At 40.1% G+C, this 24,558-nt stretch overlaps 1 protein-coding gene across 3 annotated transcripts in view; it reads right to left on the bottom strand.

Moving 5' to 3' along the window:
* The window catches only part of MIPOL1 (mirror-image polydactyly 1), a 284,676-nt gene that overhangs the window by 66,973 nt on the left and 193,145 nt on the right, over positions 1-24,558 (bottom strand). For all 3 annotated transcript variants that reach the window (XM_084630963.1, XM_084630962.1, XM_084630964.1), the window contains one exon: positions 6,863-6,957. In XM_084630963.1, coding sequence (XP_084487089.1) covers positions 6,863-6,957 — 95 coding nt within the window. The remainder of the gene's footprint in view (positions 1-6,862; positions 6,958-24,558) is intronic.

Raw genomic sequence — 24,558 nt, 5'->3', positions numbered from 1 at the left:
AAAATGAGCGGATCCCAGAGAGTAAAGATCTGGGACTTTGGTGATGGACCATGGGTGAGATCTTGTGGCCTTCGTGGGACCAGGTCCCCACTCTGATGCACCCTCTATCCCTCTTGCATGGGACAGGGTGCTAGGACTCAGAGAGATGAGTCCTGGAGGGTAAGCTGAGGAGAGTCTATCCCAAGCTATGGGTTATGTGATAAGGAGTCCTGTAACTCCCGCACTGGTATCAATTAAATGCCTGGTATAGGAGAGTATGTGTGATGGAGGAGTAGCGCCCCCTTCCCTTTATTAATGTTTAATAAAAGTTGAGGCCTTCCACTTAATTCCATGCATGTGTCTGTCCTCATTTTGCTGCTGTGTCCACATCAAATGTGTGTGTGTAAATACACACACACACACCATATATGGTATTCATGTTATAAATCATTGAGCCATACATTTATACTGCTCCCAATGTTCATTATTTTCATGAGTCTAATGGTATTTGTTTTTTTAAATCCCCAGTTCCGGGAGTCAAATGATTATGTGAAAATCTCAACTTCCTTTTAAAAAACAAGTTTCCTTCATGGTTGCAGAAGAAAGTTTGAAAACATGAACCAAGGGATTCTAAAAGCTCTGAAACCAGAATACAAATAACTAGAGGGTTGCACACTTTGTTGCTTCTGTAGGCTAAGTGCAGTAACCACACCAAGGCTCCCTTGCATTCCTCCATTCCCCTCCCAAGCTCCCTGTGTGCCACTCCCCCAACCCCCTCTATTTCAGGGACTCCTTGCAACCACCCACTCATTCCAGGGGCTCTGAGTGCCCCTCATCTCCACCTTCCCCCCTCATTTCTCCCCATACCCCTAATTCTCCCTTTCTTGACCAGGCCAGGGGCTCTATGTGCCCCCCACCCCCACCACATGCCAAGGATACTGTGTCCCCCATGTCCCCCACCCCCATATCATTGTGCCTTCTTTCTCCCCATGCCAGGTGCTCTGTGTGTATCCCATTCTTTTTCTGTCTGGAGAGAAGTCTTCCAGGGTGTCAGCGTTTTTAAGCTGTATTCAGAAGATGGGCAGAACTGAGATGGGGGGTGTTATGCTAAAGGTGCTAAGGGTCATCATCAACTGCTTCTTTGACCTCTAGATAATTACAGACCTGATTAAAGCTGGTGAGTCTGTTAACCAGATGCTAGGGGTTCTGTGTGTCCCCCATTTTCACCTTTTAATTTTTCCAATTTTCACCAAAATCAGTAGGGTTCTGTCTATAAATACCTAGAACATTTCCTGAAATTTTCAAAATTATCAGATTCAGGGTTCAATTACATTGCAGACAAACAAAGACGCAGACAGTCAGAGAAATACACTTAGCTGAGTGTCCTTGTTCGCTTGGCCAGAAAGAACCCCAAAATGTATTATATTTTTTAAAATCTCATTATTTTGAGCCAATGTTGTGATTTTTTGGAGGCCTGAAATCATGATGTTTGAATGCTTGGAGTTGCCACATATCTTGGACAGCCTCATCTGCTTGCTAATCTATCCCAACATGGGAGATGTGTAACATTCCAAACTTCGAACAGCTTTAGACAGTTGACATTAAAATAAAACTAACCTGCTACAAATGCGTTTCCTATTTTCTCCCCACATTTGTGTTTCTTTCTACACTCCTTCCCTTAAGAAAAGCCCAATTTCCAGAATGAACAATATTTTAGTCCTGGACTAGTTATACAAGCAGTCAACTCCACTAAGTGAGAGGTTCTGTGGAAAGTACTCAAATGGTATGGTTTTAGCAGCAGGCTGATTCAAATACGGCAGAATCTGTATAGCATAGCTTGGTGTGCAGTGAGAGTCAGTGGTAAGCTGACTGAGTGGTTTGAAATGAAACCTGGAGTCAAACAGGGATGCATACTCTGTTCAATACGTTTTGCTTTATATTTAGAAAACATCTTGTCCAACTCCCTAAGTAACATTGATGGAGGCTGATGATATTGGAGCAAATTATCTATCATCTTAACTTCACAAAAAATATCATAATGATAATGTCTACAGAGGAATACAACCAAAAAGCATTGGACAATCTGTATACAACAGCCAAACAATGGAGATTAAAACTGGATGAACAAAAGGTAAGAATAACAGAAATATCAAAAATCAAGAAACAGGCTAAATTAGTAATTTATGATATAGATGTCACACAAGTAGACAGCTTCTGCTTATTTGGGTTCCATCATAACACATGGCAGTCACTGTGATGAAGATATCATCAAGTGGATAGTTATTGCAGCAGAACATTTGTATGCTTGAATAAAAAATGTTTGGAATTTCCAGTCAGTGTCTATGACACCTAAAACCAAATTATATATTCCATTCCCTTATGGTTGTGAAACATGGGTGCCTACAAAGCATCCGGAACAAAAGCTGCAAACATTTGAAAAGAAGTGCCTGTGCCATATTCTAGGCATGACAAGGCTAGATAGACTAAGAAATGACAACATCCGTAAAAGACTGAAAGCATAGTGTGTAACTACAACCATCAAAAGCCGCCAACTGCAATGGTTTGGCCGTGTTGCTAGGACAACTCCATACCTATTGCCTAAAATTGATCGCTATGGAAGAGATACTCCTGGGGGAATTCTGCACCACTGCACAAGCACAGAATTAATGTCCCCTACAGATTTCCTCCCGACACATAACAATTTATCCTGACCGGTAGGTAAAGGGAAACTGCAATTACACTTTTCTCCCACCAGGGGCTGATGTGATGCCAGAAGAGAGGGCAGCTTGCTCACAGGCCAGAGCAGCTAGCTGCAGAGAGGTAGGGGGCAGAGGCTGCCTTCCTCACAGTGTCCTGCCTGCAGGGCTAGGTAAGGAGGCGTGGGATATGGCAGGGAGGGGGTGGACAGACCAAGGCACACAGGGCTGGTGTGGGGGGGTTGCACATACTGGGGTTCAGAAGGGTTAGTGAGAGTACAGACTGGGATGGGGGCACAAGAACTAGTGGGATGACAACATTGAGCCAGGGGCTGAATGGGGGTGGGAGGGTGCAGGGCCACATGGGGATATGTGCAGATATGCCTGGCTGAATGGGAGAGGCTAGGGGTCAGCCAGGGTCTGCATGGGGGAGGCTCCCCAATTCCCTAACAATCCCCCCACAAAAAAAACCTGTTCCATACTTCTCCCACCCACACCCAACAACCCTCCAGGTTCACTGCCAGGCTCCTTCCCAGCAATTACTTCCCTCTCCCACGGCTCCTTTGTTACCCTTGACTCCCCCATGTCTTTGCACTGCTTCTGAGGGGTGTGGGAAATACAGTTCTGTGCTGTAGTTTAAATGAATTATTACTCAAAAGTTCTGCATTAATAGGCCTAGTAAGGAATCTATTTGTCAAAAAACATTTCTTGAATCTTTTTTTGTTGTCTGTATTGTTACAGAGATACTTGCTGACAGGTATTTTGAAATAAACTACCAAAATAATTGAAACTGGCATGATTATATTGTGTTACTTTGACAGGTAAAATATGCAGAATTTTAATACTGTGTGCAGGATTTTTAATTTCTTGGCACAGAATTCTCCCAGGAGTAAATAGCATGGTGAGAGAGACCGTGGACATCCAAGGAGACAGTGGTATAACAGTATATAAAACCATCCAGGGAACCCACCGAATTTGCCCAATTGCTGGCTCAAAATAGATGCAGATGGAATCTGCTCATAACTTTGGCCCTACCCAACCTTGGTTTTGGAAAAAGGAGATGAGGGTGATGAATGGAAGTGGGACGGAGTAGGGAGGAGGGCTTTGACACTTGTACACCCAATAACTATTTTTGCTAGTGAAAATAATGAAAATTCATGTTGTGTCAAGTTTGTACATTCTTTTATATAGACCTTTCTCATTTTACCACAAAAATATGGGAAGCAAAAAGGGAAAATATCATACCCCCTCTTCACCTTCTAATGAACTTGTGTCCAACATGTCAACAGAAAACTTCATATTTGAGATTACTACTAAAGGTAGCATACTGTGCACTGTGAAAACTAGACACACCCTCTAACAAAGATTTAAAGAACACTGAACTGCTAGTATCACTGTTATTATTTAACACAATAAATCTTGTTCTGATGGCAGCAAACAATAGGATTTGATCAGTGTTTGATTATTTCAGTTTGCATTTTTTCTCAACAATAGGAAATATAAGGAAGCACTGCAAATCAGCAGAGAGACTTAGGCGTACTCTTTATTACAGAAGAGGATGTCATTATTATACTGGCTGAGTCTTGGAATGTAGTGCTACTAGTTTGTGACCAAAAAAAATAAATCATGTCCTGAACATGACTGACTCCTTTAAATTTAACATTCTCTTCCTCAGTGAATTTGTTCAGGCCCAAACTAATACAAGTGGCTATCCACTGCTGTTATAAGTTAATTTATTCCCCAATGATAAACAGAAGTGAAACTGCAGAAATGTTCAATGTAACTTTCGGGAGTAAACTTAATCCCTTTTTATTCTTTATTATTATATTGACTTCTACAAAAGTTTTGGAGATAATATTAAAAGCTGCATTGTATCTTTTCTTGATGACATGTACGTATACATATGGGACTGAATTCTAAATGTGCTAGAAAAAAGCAACCACTTAAGACATCAAGGGAGAAATGGCATTTACGGGTCAAAGTTCTCTATTTCTAACCTTATAAAGGGCTCTATAACCTAGTTATTAGTTGGTACTGAAAGCTCTACAGTCAGAGCATATTATATTAATTCAGTTTATAATTTCATATATCTAATGATACCAGACCATAATCATCATAGATTATCAAATACCATAATCAAATTAGCACTAAACTGTTAGGTGAAATTAAAGGTCAGAACTTAGTTAACTATGTGGTATATTCAGATATGGAGGTAATATTCATGTGACTGGAAGTATTTGCATCAACAGACTATAGTCTACTGTCTGCTTTAACGTCTGCTCCTGTGGAACTTTTTCATGTTAGAATAAAAATGTGCTTCGTCTTTATGCTTACAGACCAACTCGTAAATTCTGAGCTTGAATTTTTGAAGTGGCATGATAAAAAAGTAAATCAAATTATTTTTACTATTTTTCAAGTCCTTTCTAAGTGACTAATGCTGTTTTGTAATGCATTATTTCTAGTTTACTATAGTGTATCTAGGAATTTTTCATTGAATGCTGAACAAATTAGTTAAAAGAAATACTAAAAGATTCCTTGGAGTTTCTATTGACTAATAACCAAAGCAAAGGTTTTCAGAAATGCTGAGGAGATTTAGGAATACAAGTTTTTAATAAATATAAGGAACAAGGGAAGCGTTAACAGCTACTAGAAACCTGCAAATGGAATCTCCGTCTCAGCTGAAACATTGTGTGGAAATACAGAAGACACACAAGAAAAATGCGGTGTCGTTGCAGTTATTTTTTCAGCTGTAACAAACAAGTCCCCTTCTGTTTTAAATTTTAAATGAACACACCAGTCATATATCACTGTATTATTTCTGCAGACCATGTCCCTTGCAATAGCTATACATTCAACTTTCAGACTTTCTTCTTGTACTGATGTCAAGAATTCTGTACCTAATCTGTTGCCCGTATTGTAGGCTGATAAACTAGGAGGTCAGGATGAAGAGAAATAGTAACACAACCGCTCCCCCATAAAACAACCTAACTTCTTCACTGGACCACACAGCCTTCCCTTAGAGACTAAACAAATCCAGTGATCCATGGAGAAGTTTTTCACAGGCCTCCAAAATTAATGAGAGAATGGCTGTCCGCGCCACTAACTATTGTAGAATATAAGGCAATCAAAATTCTGCATTATGTAGGAGTCTAGAAAAGAAAACACAGTTCTAGAATTCAACAGATTTTGTGTTTCCTAAATCAATGCAGATAAAGCTAGGTAAGTGCAGATAATCAAGTAAGAAATAGGCTCTGTCCAGCGGTGCTGGAACAATTTGTATAGTGGAGGTGCCAGGAGACACTGAACCATGACGGAAACCACTTCAAGCCACGGGGTGCAGCAACACTCCCAGCATCCCTAGTTCCAGCACATATGGGTCTATCTGTTTTTTAGTGAATGCATTGCTGCATCTAACTTTTTGAATTTCATCAAGAACACTGAGTGAGAATTACTACACAGAAAAAAACCCAAAGGAATAAAGAGCAGGACTATTGAAATGAAACTATATTAGCCATGTTTCAGAGTAACAGCCGTGTTAGTCTGTATTCACAAAAAGAAAAGGAGTACTTGTGGCACCCTAGAGACTAACCAATTTATTTGAGCATAAGCTTTCGTGAGCTACAGCTCACTTCACCGGATGCATACTGTGGAAAATACAGAAGATGTTTTTATACACACAAACCATGAAAAAATGGGTGATTATCACTCCAAAAGGTTTTCTCTCCCCCCCCTCCCCACTCTCCTGCTGGTAATAGCTTATCTAAAGTGATCACTCTCCTTACAATGTGTATGATAATCAAGGTGGGCCATTTCCAGCACAAATCCAGGTTTTCTCCCCCCCCCCAACCCACTCTCCTGTTGGTAATAATTAGCCATGCGACCATCTTTATAAAAAGATACTTCATGGCACTGAGTCATTGTTAATAAACCAACAATCACAGGAGAGGACACCTTGCATTTCGGAATAGGGCTTGAAGATCAGAAAGGTGGGAAATCTAGAAAAGAAATCTGCTAGCTTCACACTCTTTGGAATTTAAGGCCCATGGAATATGTATAACCCAAGGCAGTTATACATGTTCCTAACAAATACCTAAGCAGTAAGGCCATTTCCTCACTTACAGTTATAAAGCCATGCAGAAAGTTTCCCCTATGAGTCATCACATTTACAATAATATAAATGATTTTACCTGTAATAAACACGTAGCGTCTGAATTTCTTCTTCTAGGTTTTTATTCTGTTGAACAGCAGTCTCTCGCTCTTGTTGCATAGCTAGCAACTTTGCCTGCAAATAGATAGGTGATAATTATTTAAGAGAAGACTGTGCTGTTTTAAGCACAATGAAAAAAATACAGCAATCCTTTATGAATGTTAATTTCAGCTCTGTTGTAGGTTTGATTATACACAAAACCGTAGTCCTCTGTAATATTACCCATTTGTTCATTATTACAACATTCTTATTTAGTTGGTATACTATTGTAATTGTTTGTAAGTATTGACATCTTTCAGTTGGTAATGTTCTAAACAAATTTCCCTACTTTTCCCTTCTGCTTTTCTATATTCCCAGTTCCCATATTAATTTCTTCTTCAATTTTATCCAGCTGTTTGCCAACAAATATATTTACATGGTATTCAGAATGCTAAATCTTGAACTAAAGTACTGTTGTTAGAGTGCTAAGTAAGGGTATTGACCAGTTCCTGTAATTGTCTGAGAAGAGGTATGGAGAAATAAGTGCACGTATGTTTAATATAGGACCATAGCTTAATCACTTTGAATATTTAAAAATCTAGTACTAATAGTGATTTAGGACTCCCCAGAGTACTCAGGTTTCATATCATTTATTTAATATCTCACAGGATGATTAACTGATTTAACTACAAATAAGACTGGGCTTGCATTAGGCAGGGTTCCCTACCATTCAATATATTTTTTATTATATTGTACATTATACAGCTACTGCAGATCAACCAATTACCAGAAGTCATAGGACATAAAACCCAAAAGGGTGTGTGTGCAACTCCTCAGTGTACTACTATGTGTGAATTCTGTCAGTGTCCCTGGCCTTGCACCCACCAACTCTCTGAGGCTACAAAAAAAAAAGTCTTGGTGAATTCCAGACACAATAGATGAGCTGTGCATACATAGAGTGGAAGGATATGTTTCAGGCACTGGACTGGGACTCAGTAGATCTAGGTCTGCCAGACTCACTGTATGACCTTGAGCAACTCAATCTCTCTGTGCATCAATTTCCCATCTGTAAAAATGGGGATAATAATACTTCCTTTCATCCCCCTTTCTTTTGTGTATTTAGACTGCAGCTCTTCAGGACAGGCACTGTCTTTTAATATTTATATGTACAGTGCACAGCAGAGAGAGGCCCTGATATCAGTTGAACCTCTAGGTGCTACTGTAATATAAACAAATTATAATAAGCTGTTAAGAGAACAACAAGCACAGACTATTTTACTACACACATGGTCTCTTTTAGCCTTGAAAGTGAAGCATATTAATGCTTAACCTCTCAGTAACACTGATTTAGAGTGCCTGATGCTGAACGGCAATGCACTTTGCATGAGCACTTGGAGTTGGCAAGCCCTAACTCGTGGCACTAAGAGGTTAAAGTACTCTCCAGGTGAGCTGTTTAAGTCCTGAGCCTGGTGCTGCTTACAGCTTTGCAAAGAGAACTCACAGAACACAAGAATGTTAGCCAAACTAAGCGATTTTCTATAATTATACCGTACTGTCGGTGAAACAACATACTTAAAAATTGGAAAAAACATGCTCAAATCAAAGTAGGTGGTTTGTTCTAGAGGCCAATAATTAACATCCTTGCCAATTTTCAGTGTACTGTGAAGTGTGATTGAAATGGTAGACTGGAAGGAAATGTTTGCAGCAGACACACCTACGCACAGAGAGATTAACGGCTAGTCTCTTTAGGGAAGTACACCTACCATTCAAGTCACGCTTTTCAGGACAAAGTTCAGAAGACATTGGGGCTTGAGACTCTTATTTATGCCAACTTTGTACCAGTCTAACTCCACTGATTTCATTGGAGTTTCACCTGATTTACACCAGCATAAATGAGAGGAGAATCCAGCTCACTAGACTCAATATAGTCAAAAACAACAAAAACAGAAAAGTAATAGGCATGTTGCCAATCTTCTCGCATGTGATTTGTGGGGGTGGATAACAAAAAATTTCAGCCTGGGTATGTGATCATGACAGGGAAGGGGGACTCAGCTGGGAGTGGGGTGAGAGAGAAGGCAAGAGCAAGCACCAAGCAGTGAGGGTACTTCTCTGGGATGTGGGAGACCGGTTCAAGTTCTTGCTCCAGCTATTCTGGGGTGGTCTTTCTCCTCAATTGCACCTGATGGAGCTATTCCACTCGTATAAGTAATCAAACATTCAGCAGGCCAGGGAAAGACTGATTCTATAGCTCTATGGTTACAGCACTCACCTAGGATGTGGGAGAGGTGGGTTCAAGTCCTTGTTCTGACTAATTTGGAGATTATATAGTGGAAGAGAAAGTCCTGAAGATTGTTTCAGTAGTGGAGAGGCTCAACTGTTTACGCTTGGTACAGCTGTGGGGTGATGAGGGCATATGAGTCTAAGCTACCTTTCTACTCCCTCAATCCTGAGCTAAATGAAAATTGGCAGCACATAGCCAGCAGAGAATTGCCCTGCATTACAGATACTCCCTTTTTGGCCTAGGTGTGCTGACTCCATGCCCTGCACCCACTGTCCCCCCCTAAGATGTGGGGGTGCACTGCATTTATACTCCACTAGCAGAAGGTCTATTAAGGGCCAAACGCTAGTATAGGGATTTAGACCTCTCTCACAACAGATCTAAGCAGAAATAGAGCTAGAGCTGGCCTGAGAATCACGATATTGTAACTGGCTCCCTGGCACAACTCTCCTGTGCCCAGTCGAGATCTGGTGTCCATAAACATTTATGACTTAAAAAATAGTTGAAATGTTTGAACAGGACGGAAAGTTGTTACTGTGTTCCAGCAACAGAATTTTGATTAAGCTGAGGAGAGAAGAGGGCATGGAAAATCAACATTAATTTGACGTAGGCAGCAAATTTTACAGAGTGCTGATCTTTCCTCCTCAATTTTGAAAGTGGTACCAAAATTCAGCTGTGTATATCCTAATGACCGAAGTGATAGTCACAAAATAAAGGACCCTGCATACTGCATTATCAGGGGATGCTTTCTAATTATTTAAAAAATGCTCAACATACTGAATAAAATTCCGACCCCTTATCTGCACTATGGGACATCTATGGCATGTTACATGCATGCACCACATGATGAACTCCTCTTGACATCAAGGAAAGTGTCTCATGGGGAATAAGGCTCCAGTACAGTACTTAAATATGTGCATAACTTTAAGTCCTTGAGTAGTCCCATTGAGTTTAACAGGATTACTTACGTACTGAAAGTTACGCACATGCTTCAGTACTTGGCCAAAGCGGGGCCTAACTGCAGAACGTATAATAGAGATCCCAAGCGGAGAGGACAACTGTGACTTTCTACTGCCACAGGCACAATTTCTGAAAAGTACAAGGAAAGAGGTGTAACCAGCCCTCAAGTGGTTGCATATCTAGGGTTAAATCCTCAGCCCTGCCTTTGGTTGCTTTGCATTGCTGAGGTAGATCAAAGCAGCCAGAAAGCTAACCTAATCCTAAAGGGGCAGCTGAAGATTCCCCCTGGCCTGGGTGGAACAAAGTTGGTGTAGCTGGCTTATACCACCTGTGCCCCCTCTTGCTGGAGGGGGCATGGCAGGATTTAGGGGGTGGTTCAGATCCATTGACTGGCTGACATTCCTCAGGGGCACAAACGGGATAGATCTCAATAGAGAATATAACTCTTATTAGTTCGTATCTAGAAATTTTAATCAGCAGGAACAGCAAATTAAACTGTTTCACTCTGCAATCTAATACCACGCTCCCCAACCCAATCCTTACTCTGTTATTTAATACTGTCCAGGGATATTTGCAGCAGACATGTAAATGACAACGCTCATAGCGGTCTGGGTTTTGCCTTAGTCTTAAGGTTGCAGACAACAAATCCTGCATTAGAATGCCCTGTCTGTCTCACATGAATATTACTGCTACATCACATGATCATTCATTTCTGAAAACTTCAGTCCTGATTCAGTATTATGGATCTAGGCCAGAACAAACATTTTCCAGATAGTACAGTCAGGGAAGAATATGGCTTTTATTGCTCTATCAAAGAGAAGGAAAGGGCTGAACAGCAATTTTGAGCAGGTAGTGCACACATGATTTGTTTCATTGTAATAAAAGCAAATTGAGCCTGATGCTAGTTAACCCATGTAAAGAAAAGTGTGTTGTAACATTTTGTTTATGACGTTAGTTCCATAGTCTTCCCCTTACACGATCACCTCACACTGGGGAGTGTGGCATAAAATATTATTATAGCAAATATTTTACATGTAGGAGCTAACTATGTGCCCATAAAAATACTACATGCTAAGTCTAGTATGTTATCACATTATGGAGGCAAATTGATATATGAAAAGTTCACATTCCTCTGAATTAAAGTTACTTTAAGAACCTGCCTATTTTACCTTAGATACATTGATAACATTTCCTGAGTATCTGCAGTAACATTTTTTAATATCCTATACTTTAGGAAATACCTGAAATATTGCAAATGCAGAGGTAAAATGAGTTAGTTATCTCAAGTGCAATCCAAGGCAAATACGCGTGATTAATACATGGAATGTACCACCCTGAAATATTTTATTGCATATGGTATTTCTGAAAACCAAAGGACTGTTTTAATCACATAGAGAAGAGGCGTAGGGTGAAATCTTGGCCCTACCGAAGTCAATGGCAGACTCCTACTGACTTCAGTAAAGCCAGGATTTCACCCTTAGTTTCTGTGGATTTAAGCACATAATCTCTAAAACCCAAAAGTCACATGTAATCTATTCAGCACATATGGATTATTACATATGCAAACTAGATAGTTTATTTCAGGCAGAAGGCCATCTTAGCCCTGGTCTACGCTACAGGGTTAGGTTGAATTTAGCCGCATTAGGTCGCTTTTATAATGAATGCATCTACACAAGCAACCCCGTTTCGCCGACCTAAAGGGCTCTTAAAATCGACTTCTGTACTCCTCCCCGGCAAGGGGAATAGCACTAAAATTGACCTTGCTGGGTTGAATTTGGGGTAGTGCAGACACAAATTGACGTTATTGGCCTCCAGGAGCTCCCAGAGTGCTCCATTGTAACTTTGGACAGGACTTTCAACTCCGATGCACTAGCCAGGTACACAGGAAAAGCCCTAGGAACTTTTGAATTTTGTTTCCTGTTTGGTCAGTATGGTGAGCTCAGCAGCACAGGTGACCATGCAGTCCCCCCAGAATCGCAAATGAATCATAGAATAACAGAGTTGGAAGGGACCTCTGGAGGCCATCTAGTCCAACCCCCTGCCCAGAGCAGGACCAATGCCAACTAAATCATCCCAGCCAGGGCTTTGTCAAGCCTGACCTTAAAAACTTCTAAGGAAGGGGATTCCACCACCTCCCTAGGTAACGCATTCCAGTGTTTCACCACCCTCCTAGTGAAAAAGTTTTTCCTAATATCCAACCTAAATCTCCCCCACTGCAACTTGAGACCATTACTCCTTGTCCTGTCATCTGCTATCACTGAGAATAGTCTAGATCCAAATGAGCTCCAGCATGGAGTGAACGGGAGACACTGGATCTGATTGCTGTAAGGGGAGAAGAATCTGTGCAGGCAAAACTCCGATCAAAAAGAAGAAATACTAATATATATGCCAAAATCGAACAGGGCATGGTGGAGAGAGGCTACAACAGGGACACACAGCAGTGCCATGTGAAAGTCAAGGAGCTCAGGCAAGCCTACCAAAAGACAAAGGAGAGAAATGGTCACCCTGGGTCAGAGCCCCATACATGCCACTTATTATCAGCTGCATGACATTCTAGGGCGGGACCCTAACACTACCCCACCACTGTCCGTGGACACCTGCAAAGGGGGACTCTCACACAACAAGGAGGAGGATTTTGTGGATGAGGAAGAGAAGGAGGAGAATGGGCAGCAGGCAAGCGGGGAATCCATTCTCCCTGGCAGCCAAGACCTTTTCATCACCCTGGAGCCAATACCCTCCCAAGACGGGATCCCCGACCCTGAAGGCGGAGAAGGCACCTCTGGTGAGTGCACATTTGTAACTACAGTACAGGGTTTAAAAGCCAGTGTTTAATGTTTGATTTTCTCTGAAGACTTGGGATGCATTCGTGGCCAGTACAGCTACTGGAAAAGTCTGTTAACGTGTCTGGGGATGGAGTGGCAATCCTCCAGGGACATCTCCATGAAGCTCTCTTGGAGGTATTCTGAAAGCTTTTGCAGAAGGTTTCTGGGGAGGGCTGCCTTATTTCGTCCTCCACGGTAGGACACTTTACCACGCCAAGCCAGTAGCAAGTAGTCTGGAATCATTGCAGCACAAAGCATGGCAGCGAATGGTCCTGGGTTTTGGTTGCATTCAAGCAACATTCGCTCTTTATCTTTCTGTGTTAGCCTCAGGAGAGTGATATCATTCATGGTCACCTGGTTGAAATAAGGGAATTTTTGTAAGGGAACAGTAGCGCTCCCCTAAAAGGGATCATCCCATAGCCACATGGCGGGGGGAGAGGTGAAGGGATCATCCCAAATAGCCACACGGAGGGGTGGAGGAAGGTGTGTGCTGTACATCCACCCGAAAACCACAGCCCCTCCTTTTAAATGGCAAACCCAACTGGCATTGCTTGCTATGGAAAGGAGGATGCTGCAGTTTGAAAACATTCCCACATGTTATGAAGGCGTCAGAAGCCAAACCAAGTACCTTTTGGCTTACCATGGCTGCCTGGAAACCGAATTCTGTTGCCCAGCCATGTGTGATGTGTCACCATACCGGCCGGCGCTCAATATGAAAGGCAAAATGTGACCTTGTACCTAAAGCACATGTGCTGTCTGCTGTGAATTGCTTGATTAATTGTGAAAGAGTCTCCCTTTTGTTCTCAGAAATGTATCACCTTAAATTTTACTCTCCCTTTTTATCCCCCTGCAGGTGCAAATGTTTCTATGCTCCCCCTATCATCTCCGTCCCTGAGGTTATCGCATATTAGAAGGTGAAAAAACCACACTCGTGATGACATGTTTTACGAGCTCATACAGTCCTCCTGCACTGATAGGGCACAGCTGAATGCTAATCGGTGTTCCATTGTATCAACCAGCCCCACTGCCGCCATGATGTCCCAATTGCCACAGCCTATGCTTTTAGGAACGTCTGTGTCCCATGTCCTCATAATCGTCCTTGTGCTGCCGACTCTTAGCCAGGTTCTGCGCATACTGCAGTATAATGTGCAAGGTGTTTACAATGCTCTCAAACAGCAGCGGTGAGATGAGTGGGCTCCATACTTGCCGTGCTATGGAATCTGCATGGTTGTGAAATGATTGTCTGCAGTTGCTTTCACAGGGGGAGGGAGGGGAGACTGACGACACGAACCCAAAAACCACCCGCAACAATGTTTTTGCCCCATCAGGCATTGGGAGCTTAACCCAGAATTCCAATGGGCAGCAGAGACTGCGGGAACTGTGGGATAGCTTCCCACAGTGCACCGCTCCGTGAGTCGATGCTAGCCAAGGTAGTGAGGATGTACTCCGCCGACTTAATGCGCTTAGTGGGGACATACATAATTGACTGTATAAAATTGACTTAGATAAAATCAACCTAATTTCGTAGTGTAGACATACCCTACGTGTCAACAAAAGTGCTTCAATTGTCACAGCACCAAGTAGTGCATTCAAAACCAGATGTCAGATTGGTTTCTGCAGGCAGGTAATGTTATATGCAGAGATTACAACAGATTCCAGGCAGAAATAGTTTTATTATGAAATCTAGCTGCAGGCAATTTTTTAAAACAACAAGAATCCTGTATATGGAGGCCTAGCAAGTAATTTCTTGTATCACCAATCATAACACAAACTGTGAAAAGGTGAGAAAACCACAGATGCCATTTGCATATATCAGCAAACAGTTATTCCTAACTGATTTAGAAGCCCAAATCTCTATTAGGCTTTCAACTACCTGAAAGGGGGTTCCAAAGAGGATGGATCTAGACTGTTCTCAGTGGTAGCTGATGACAGAACAAGGAGTAATGGTCTCAAGTTGCAGTGGGGGACATTTAAGTTGGATATTAGGAAAAACTTTTTCACTAGGAGGGTGGTGAAACACTGGAATGCGTTATCTAGGGAGGTGGTAGAATCTCCTTCCTTAGATATTTTTAAGGTCAGGCTTGACAAAGCCCTGGCTGGGATGATTTAGTTGGGGATTGGTCCTGCTTTGAGCAGGGGGTTGGACTAGATGACCTCCTGAGGTCCCTTACAACCCTGATATTCTATGATTCCTCAGTGCATGAGCCACTTTTGAAAACAAGACTTGGGCTCCTAAGTCAGTTAGGCCTTGCAGTGCTGAGTGAAGCACCACTTTAACACCTTTTAAAGTCTGGATCTTTGTGCTTATGCCAGGTGCTAGCTTGGTACCACAGATGACAAAGTGGTATGGGAAAGTTTCAGTGTTGATACCTGTTGTCCAAAGAAAGGGCTCCCGTGACATCAAGCTAGCACCTATCACAAGCACAAAGGCCAAGACTTTAAAAGGTTTTTAAGTGTAGCTTCCCACAGCAATGCAAGATCTAACTGACTTAGGAGCCCAAGTCTCATTTTCAAAAGTAAATTAAGCACTGAAAATCAATGGGACTTAGGCTCCTCCGTGCTTTTGAAAATGAGACTTGGGCTCTTAAGTCAGTTAGACGTTGCAGTGCTGAGCAAAGCAATGCCTAAATACTTTTATAAATCTGGACCTAAGTTTGTTCATCGTTCCCTGTTCCAAAATACACCACACATCTCTCTTGGAAATCTTGAGAGTGACTTAGGCCCGAATGGCCATGTACAATAAGTGAACAATCCCTCTAGCATCCAGATCAGGGTTGAAGTACATTGGTGGGGGGACCTACAGAAGCTAACACTGCTGCTGTCATAGGTTATAATTAGGCTTAAATTTCACTGTACACGCACAAACAGATGAAAAATATTTCCATCAATAATTAATCAAAATTTACAGTTATGCAAAGTAAGAAAAATGCTGTTTGAGAACTTGTTAGAGTTTGATTTAAGCAGGTTTAATTTGTGTTTTTTAATGTGATGTTGATAATTTGTGTTTTAATGGTTATAAAGCTTTCACATTTAAAATCTCAGTGTCTGTTGTCATTAAATACTTAGTGTCTCACCCCCTCATAATTTCCCACAGCTGTGAACATTTAAATTGATAATCTAAAAAAATGCTTAAAAATAAAAGGATACTATCTTTCAAAATTATAAAAAAATAAAAATCAAATTCTGCCAACTCTAGTTATATCTGTGTTGTAGACAAAGTATCAGTTTTCAGAGCTGTTAGTCCAATATCTTTCACAATCACTAAATTTCCCTTTGAAAGGAAAAATCCACACATTTAAATTCTTCACTCCTCATTCAAGTACAAAAAGTCAATTCAGGTAATTAAGCAAAATACTGTACTCAATGAAAAGCAGTTAACCAATTTGTGTTGAATGCTTACAATTTATGCTAAATGGGAAAACATAGTTTTTGCTAATTTCATTGAGCAAACAAATAATTAATATATCCCAAAGTAGTACTTTTTCATTCATAGTGCCAAAATCATATATACCACTCTGAGGTGCTTCTGCTGAGAACAACAGTGTCAGAGTTTTGTTGTTGTTTATATTGACTATTTGAAACTATTAAATGAGACCATACCAAAAAATTCAGTTACATCATGAACAGTTCACAAAGATCACTATCCTACAAAGAATCACAAACATGAGTAGGCCTGTTGACTTCAGTGGCATTGCTCACGTGAGTAATTTTTTGCAGGATTTGGGTAGGCAAGGAGGGGGAGTTTTAGTTAATGTCTATTTGTATATACACGGCCTGTGTTCGTGAAAGGGAAATTGAGCTATTAGTATGCACAGGCACACAAAAAAAATCTAATTAGATATTATCATCTATACATAACACAGAATCAAAATGCTGAGTTTAATACTAAGACTTTAGACAAATACGTCACTCTTAAGAAAAGAGCAAAGAAATTATCAACACAGAATCAATATATCTGTGATTAGGAAATTTAGGATTAGTAAAGAGTCAATGTTTATATCTCAGATAAACAACGGAGGTGAGCATTCTGCAAGTATCAAGACACTTGTCACTATAGGAGCTTCTTTTGCAATGGACTTGTATAGGAGCCCATTTTGTATGTGTGTTCTCCTTTGATATTTGAGGCTCCAATCAGACCACCTAGCGAAACATTGAGCTCAGTCCCCAACTGCGCCATCTTGCTTGACATATTCGGAAAAGGAAGGAAAAAGTAGCTTTAAGCCATCTTTCTGCTTTCCCAATTCTGTGACTGGCTGGGGGTTGAACTGATCCCTGACTCAGTTTAGAGCAGCCTAAGGGCTGCATTAACTTGATCCATCTCATAATGACACTGGTTAAACTAAAGACTGCTGAGACACAATCTATGCAGGCCCCTGGAATGTCTCGTATGCTGCAGGAATCCTCTACAGACAATTTATGGTGGCTTTAGGGTTCCTTGCACCATTCCAGTGATACAAAAGGACCAATCATAGTGGGGCTATGGATTTGTCCTTTATGATTTATCATGACCTGTTCTGAATATAAATATCACCAAAATCTTTATTCTGAATTATGCTTTTTTTCCCTCACCCAAATACAAGTCCAGCCAGGAATTCTGATTAAGATATACCTATTAAAACATTATGGGAGCCCTCCAAAAAACATTTAGCTGTTGCAGAAGATGCTACTGAGGATTCAATAGGTGACACTCTTCCTCCTGAATCCATACGGGATAAACATCTCCATATGGGGTTCTGGAGCACTATACTATAGGAAGTGCAGTCTTATAGATCAGACATAAAAACAAGGTTCTGATGCTAAAGATTCCTGGCACTTTTTGCGAGAAAGGTGGATATGTCCTTAATTAAATTTCAGTTGCGGTAACTGCATTCTTCCTTACTAAATTTCCATGTAGCTTCAATTGAAAACAATTTTCTTTTTCAATTGCTATCCTTAGCTGTGGTGTGCAGTTGCTGTGCACTGTTAAACCTCTGTCACCATTCAACACATGGGTACATTTCAGCAATGAAAGAAGGAATCCCTGCGTATTTGATAACACTTATAAGCATTTGAAATTTGGAAGGTGAAAAAAACAAAATGTTAATATATTCTATTTAAAATTACAGTTTTGCAAAGCCAAGCAAACACATTTGGAAAAACAAATCCTTTTATTAATGAACTGTCAAATGCTCTGACACATTTCCATATCTATAATCCAGTGCAGAAGGCATAATTTTTGCATTAGACTTGTGAAATGCTATTGAGCCCATTTCAGTCACCACAGACAAAATTACAGTGTGAAAAAGTCATGTCTTGTTAAACCCACACAGTAAACATTTCCCGATATAACAGTGTCCTTCTATAGTTAGAATTTTAGCCAACAGTTTTGTTTTTGTTTGTTCAAAGGATGTCTCATACTTTCTCACTGCACCTACTGTATACTTCATCACCTGAACACCTGCAACTAAACTGGTCTTGCCAACAAAATTTTTTAAAATTATGCAATCTGTATTCTATCAATGGCAAGCACTTGGGTAGAATTTCCTCGATACCTTTCAACATAACCAACAGACAATTAAAGAACTGAGTGTATAGTAATATTTGCCAACTGAAAAGTTAGGGAAACCAGTTTAATCAAGTGATCTTCACTGACATTTTAGCAGTGTTTTTGAGCATTAGCTGAATGTTTTAAATATAATGTATAAGGATTAACTTTAAATAATGGTTCATGGAAAATATTTTGTCGTCTAATTCAGGCTATACAATCTGTAATATGGGTCTAACTTTCATAATACTTGAGGCACAAGATCCATTAATATTTGAGCACCTCTTTTGCATGTATGAAGCAAGTACTTAAATGCATGCAAATCTTAGCCTCGATTTAAGAAAATTAGGTTCTGAGAGAGGAATCCTGCCCCATTTAAGTCAATGGGAGTTTTGCCATTAACTTACATATGCATTCACACAACTTCTATTTAGACATAGATATATCAAATAAATATACATATGCTGTATTGTATGAAGGGAAAAATAGATAGGATAGGATATGTGTGCATGCTCTCTTTCTTTCTCTGATTTTATGTTTACTAACAGATACTATAAATGTAAAGACTGTAGAATTCTTTCCAAATCTATATTATGAAAGCTGAGATGCTATCTATTCCACAGTGGTAAAGGATTTTCACTTTTAAACTGACCAACACACATAGATTTTATGGAGCGATGAAAAGATCCTGGGTCCATTTGCACAACCCAATTTATGAAGGACCTGGACTGCAAGAGTAAAATTCTTCAGATGACCAGCCCTTTAGAATGACAACATTCTTTTTTTTTGTGGGGGAAAGGGGTCCAAGGATATAAAACATATATAGAAAAGGTGACACCCACCATCCTCTTTTGGAGGCGGCAAGAGTTGGCAGCCCTATTGCCTAGGCACACCGCTGTGGATTTCAGCCATTGTATGGAACTCTACAAAATGCTTTTGATCCATTTTATCTTGCAACTTAGCAAAGAAATGTTGCAATAAGAAACACCAACAAAGATCTGAAAAACTTAAGCTCTGGATTACCATATTGTGTTCTACTGCTATTCAATGCGTCAGACAAAGGCAGTGGTGTTCAAAGTAGAAAAAGAAAAAAGAAACTGGTCACAGAAAGTGCAGAGCACAAAGTAAATAATATTCCTCCACATCCCCACTCTTTCATAGATTGGTTGTTAAAAGAGTTGCAGCAATTAGGCTTTTGTTAATTACCAGCTGTTGAAACAGATGTGTTGACTGTGCTTATTAGCCAACAGCTGGGGCAGGAGAACAATTGATGCTCCCTAAAACCAACAGCCAGCTGCCTTGCAGTAATTATCTCCAATCAATAATACAGGTGATAAAGGCAATAAAAAGCTTATATCTATGAGTTTCAATAACTAAGGCACTGTTAATACATATTACTGGAATCTATGGTTATTTTTAGAAAATGAGAAAAATAGTAACTTGTTATGGCTGCCATGTGCATTATATCATTTAAGGGGCAAGTGTCATGCAAACATTAACTGAGGAATACACAGCAGAAACAGACACTTTAAATTCTTTTCACTAGCTTGCCATATTTCAAATGTCTGCCTATCTTTAAGGGCTGTTCTCTCTTTCTCAGCTGTCTCTGTGACTGGTTTTTATTTACATTTAATGGACATCCTTACCATATACCTTTTCCCTAACTTCACTGTACATCACTTGATTTTTAAACAATATATATATATATATAAACACTAATTCTAGGTGTTAGGAAATAGCATTATACAACATATAATGAAAATGGTGTGGTCTAGTGGTTAGGGCAGTGGTTTGGTTCTCAAGAGACCAAACTAGACCACTGACTCCTGAGGCAAATAATTTACTTTGTGCTCAGTTTCTTCAGCTGTAAAATGGGATAATAATGCTTGCCCAGTTTAGTATACTATTTTAAGATTGTTGTCTACCAGGTGCTATATAAATGCAAAGTATTACAGTATGCTATTGTGAAGGGACATTAAATATTTTCTCTAATTCAAGTAGATCAAAAGGATCAAAATGTATAGACCATATAGTGGCATAACACCATTCAGATCTACACTGGTGGTGGCCACCTGCATAAAAGAAAATTTCTGAATGAATCATACTACATCAGTGTATATAGTCATATGGTTTTTATTTCATTTTGTTCCTGCTTTGTTTTACATTTTCTCATCTCCATGGCCTATTAAAGTGCATTAAAAAAAGAAAAGCAATGGAAAATAATAGTTTTTAGACCATTTATATTAGCCAGGCAGTTCATCTCAGGCCAACAAAAGACATGTCTACAACAATGTACAACCATGTCTATTCACTAATTAGTCTGCACTTAAAGACACTGCCTTACTGAAAACAAGGATTAAGGCTGGTTGAATACTTGCCCTTTCATAGACCTCCCTTATGTCTCTGTTGGGTCATCATAAGCAGCTTGTTCACTCAGCTTAAGTAGAGAAGCTTGACAACCAGTTCTGCCCTCATCAGTAGGCATTGGGGCAATTCATAGGAAGTACAGAAACTTTAAGGAAACTTAAAGAAATCAGCCAACCAAAAGTGTTTCATCTAAATGTATTTGTAAAACTGCAAATATATTAATTCTATATTAAATACTTATAAAGCAAGAAGCATTGTAAACTACATGGTACAGAATCCTAAAGTAAAAACAAAGTATATTCCAATCCCCACTTTCCTACTCCAAAAGAAAAAGAAGTGCTTTTAATGGAATCAAGAGTCATGGAAACAGATCTCTGCACATACACCTTTACATCCATTAATATGCTTTCAGTTCATACTGTAAAAGAAACACCCGATCAAGCATGAGTATAAATATCAGTTTTCTGTTTTTAGAAGAATGCCTAAAACAAAGTAACCCCCCCTTCAGCTACTTTAATTTCCATTAGGAACAATTGTACAGTGTTAGAGAGTAGACAAACACCACAACAATAAGCCACAGCAAGGTGTTTTTGAACCATCCAAGAATTGTATCAAATGCTTAATAATACTAATACACATATTGATGGGACATTGCTATTAGACTTTAAATGTAATTGAAGTTAAAAAACCAAAACAAAACACTTCAAATACAAAACATGATTCGTGGCAGAAACAGAACAGAAAAAAGTTGGGAAAAAATACACTCTGTCTTTACTATTTTGGAGCTTGCACAGACCTCTTCTCTATTGTATTCTTACTTTTCTTTCTTTGCACTCCCCAAACTGCCTGAACTATTTGGACTCCTCCTCTTGTACCTATTCCTCATGATTCCTGCTGACCTTTAAGATGCAGTTTGTTTCTTCATAGCCATTTCTATTGTAGAAATGAAATTAGGAATACTAAATATCTTCCAAGTTAGATTTTAGAGTAGGAAATGACATCTGAAAATGGCACAATGGTCACAAATGGTCACCTGCTGCCTAAAGGTTCCTGAGGGTGGGGTGGAAGGGTAAATAAGCTGTTTTAAACCACCACTTTTCATTCTCTTTTCTCGTCCCTCTGCATAGATGCCTCTCCCCTACAGTACACATCCCTGCAGTTTCTGGGCTGTTACATAGCTTTCCCCCTCAGAAGGCATGGTTTGGCTCCCTACATTCTCTTTTATATCCATGTATGATTTGACGGGGACAAGGAGAGGGAAAGGGTACAAGTTGTGGCCTGGCTCCACTCTGCTAAGAAATTACTAAGATCTAGATGGTACTGGGAGGGGATATCTGGTGGAGAAGTGGACAGCACAGGACTACTAGTCCCTAGGAAGAGCTCAGGGAAGGATTATACCTAAGACTGAAAGATACTTTTAGTTAAATTAGGCTAGATCTGCTGCTATCAGGACATTTTTCGAGTTTTATCAGTTTTAAAAAAAATTTTTTTTGACGGCTGCAGCAGCAACAGCAGTAGTAAGTGGGAGCTGAAAGACGAGGAATTCACCATTAGCATTAGGAGTTGTCACACCTAAGCAGGGACAGGACCCATGACCTTTGACTGTAGATGCATACCTTTTGGGGTTGGGGAGATCTGCCTAACATTCTAAAGTTCTTAGAAACTGGGATTACCAAACCACCTGCATGAATTTATTATAACCAACACTTTACCTCTATAGAATAAATTACTGAAACATAATCCAACAGTAACAAGCTACCTTATAATGTGTACTATTTGGCCCTTAGCATACTACTAGGACACTTGAAGGCACCTGGACTTAGAGGCCTCATAGCTTGCAACAGTCCTACGGTGAGCACTAAGCCCTGGTCTACACTAGGACTTTAGGTCGAAATTAGCAGCATTAAATCGATGTAAACCTGCACCCCTCCACACGATGAAGCCCTTTTTTTCGACTTAAAGGGCTCTTAAAATCGATTTCCTTACTCCACCCCTGACAAATGGATTAGCGCTTAAATCGGCCTTGCCGGGTTGAATTTGGGGTACTGTGGACACAATTTGACGGTATTGGCCTCCAGGAGCTATCCCAGAGTGCTCCATTGTGACCGCTCTGGACAGCACTCTCAACTCAGATGCACTGGCCAGGTAGACAGGAAAAGAACCACGAACATTTGAATCTCATTTCCGGAGACTGCGGGAACTGTGGGATAGCTACCCACAGTTCAACACTCCGGAAGTCGACACTTTGCTCGGTACTGTGGAAGCACTCTGCCGAGTTAATGCACTTAATGCACTTAGAGCATTTTCTGTGGGAACACACACACTCGAATATATAAAACTGATTTCTAAAAAACCGACTTCTATAAATTCGACCTAATTTTGTAGTGTAGACATACCCTAATAGTCCAGGAAGGCACACCCTAACTTGGAACAATTAAGGCAACATTGCACAATTAAGACAAACCTTCTTAGCCTTAAGAATTACATGAAAAGCTAACTAAGGAAAGGTGATCTGGATGAAATTAGGATAAAGAGTTCGCAGTCAAACCAGGAGGGAATATCTAGTGGAGTCATACAGCAGTCTGGTACTGTTCAATATTTTCATTAGTGACTTGGATAATGGAATTGAGTGTATGCTTATAAAATTTGTGAATGACACCACACTAGAAGGGGTTGCAAGCACTTTGGAGGACAGGGTTAAAATTCAAAACTACCTTGACAAATGGGAGAATTGATCTGAAATCAACCAGATGAAATTCAGTAAAAACAAGTGCAAACTACTATACTTAGTAAGGAAAAATCAAATGCACCGCTACATGGGGAATAACTGGTTAGGCAATACTGAAAAGGATCTGGGGATTATAGTGGATCACAAATTGAATATGGGCCAATAATGTGATGCAGTTGAGAAAAAGGCTAAAATCATTCTGGGGTGTGTTAACAGTTGTGCCATTCATAAGACCGTGATGTCACTGTGCTGTGAGCCAGTATGCACTGGTGAGGCCTCGGATGCAGAAATGTGTCTTTAAGAAAGATGTGGACAAACTGGAGTGAGTCCAGCGGAGAGCAATAAAAATGATAAAAAATGATAAAAAAATGATAAAAAGTTTAGAAAACCTGACCTGTGAGGATATGTTAAAAAAAAAACCTGGGCAAGTTTGGTCTTGAGAAAGAAGGGTGAGGGGGGACCTGATAACAGTCTTCAAATGTGTTAAGGACTGTTATAAAGAGGATGGTGATCAACTGAACTCAGCTGAAGGTAGGACAAGAAGTAATTTGCTTAATCTGCAGCAAGGGAGATTTAAGTTAGATATTATCAGAAACTTTTTAACTATAAGGATAGTTAAGCTCTGGCATAGGTTTCCAAGGGAGAACAGGTTGGACAAACACCTGTCAGGGATGGTCTTGGTCCTTCCTCAGCATGGGGGACTGGACTAGACAACTTCTCATGGTGCCTTCCAGCCCAACATTTCTATGATATGCTCTGAATTCATACTCAACCGGACCACATTCTGTCTTCTGCTACATTCATGCAATCCCACTGAATAAGGCTCAGAACAAAATCTGGCCCATTGAATTTATTCCAATGCATTTTTATATCTCTTGTACTCAAATTAATCTTTACCTTGCTAATGAAACATGTACACGTCAGCACTGTACACACTATGGGGTTATCCTATTTATCCAAATCTATAGTATGTCATAAACAATAAGAACAGTTCCCTAATAAAATGTTAAACTGATGC

The sequence above is a fragment of the Lepidochelys olivacea genome (assembly GCF_965140295.1).
Source record: "Lepidochelys olivacea isolate rLepOli2 genome assembly, chromosome: 6".
Taxonomy (NCBI): Eukaryota; Metazoa; Chordata; order Testudines; family Cheloniidae; genus Lepidochelys; species Lepidochelys olivacea.
This window is presented reverse-complemented; position numbering and strand designations above follow the sequence as displayed.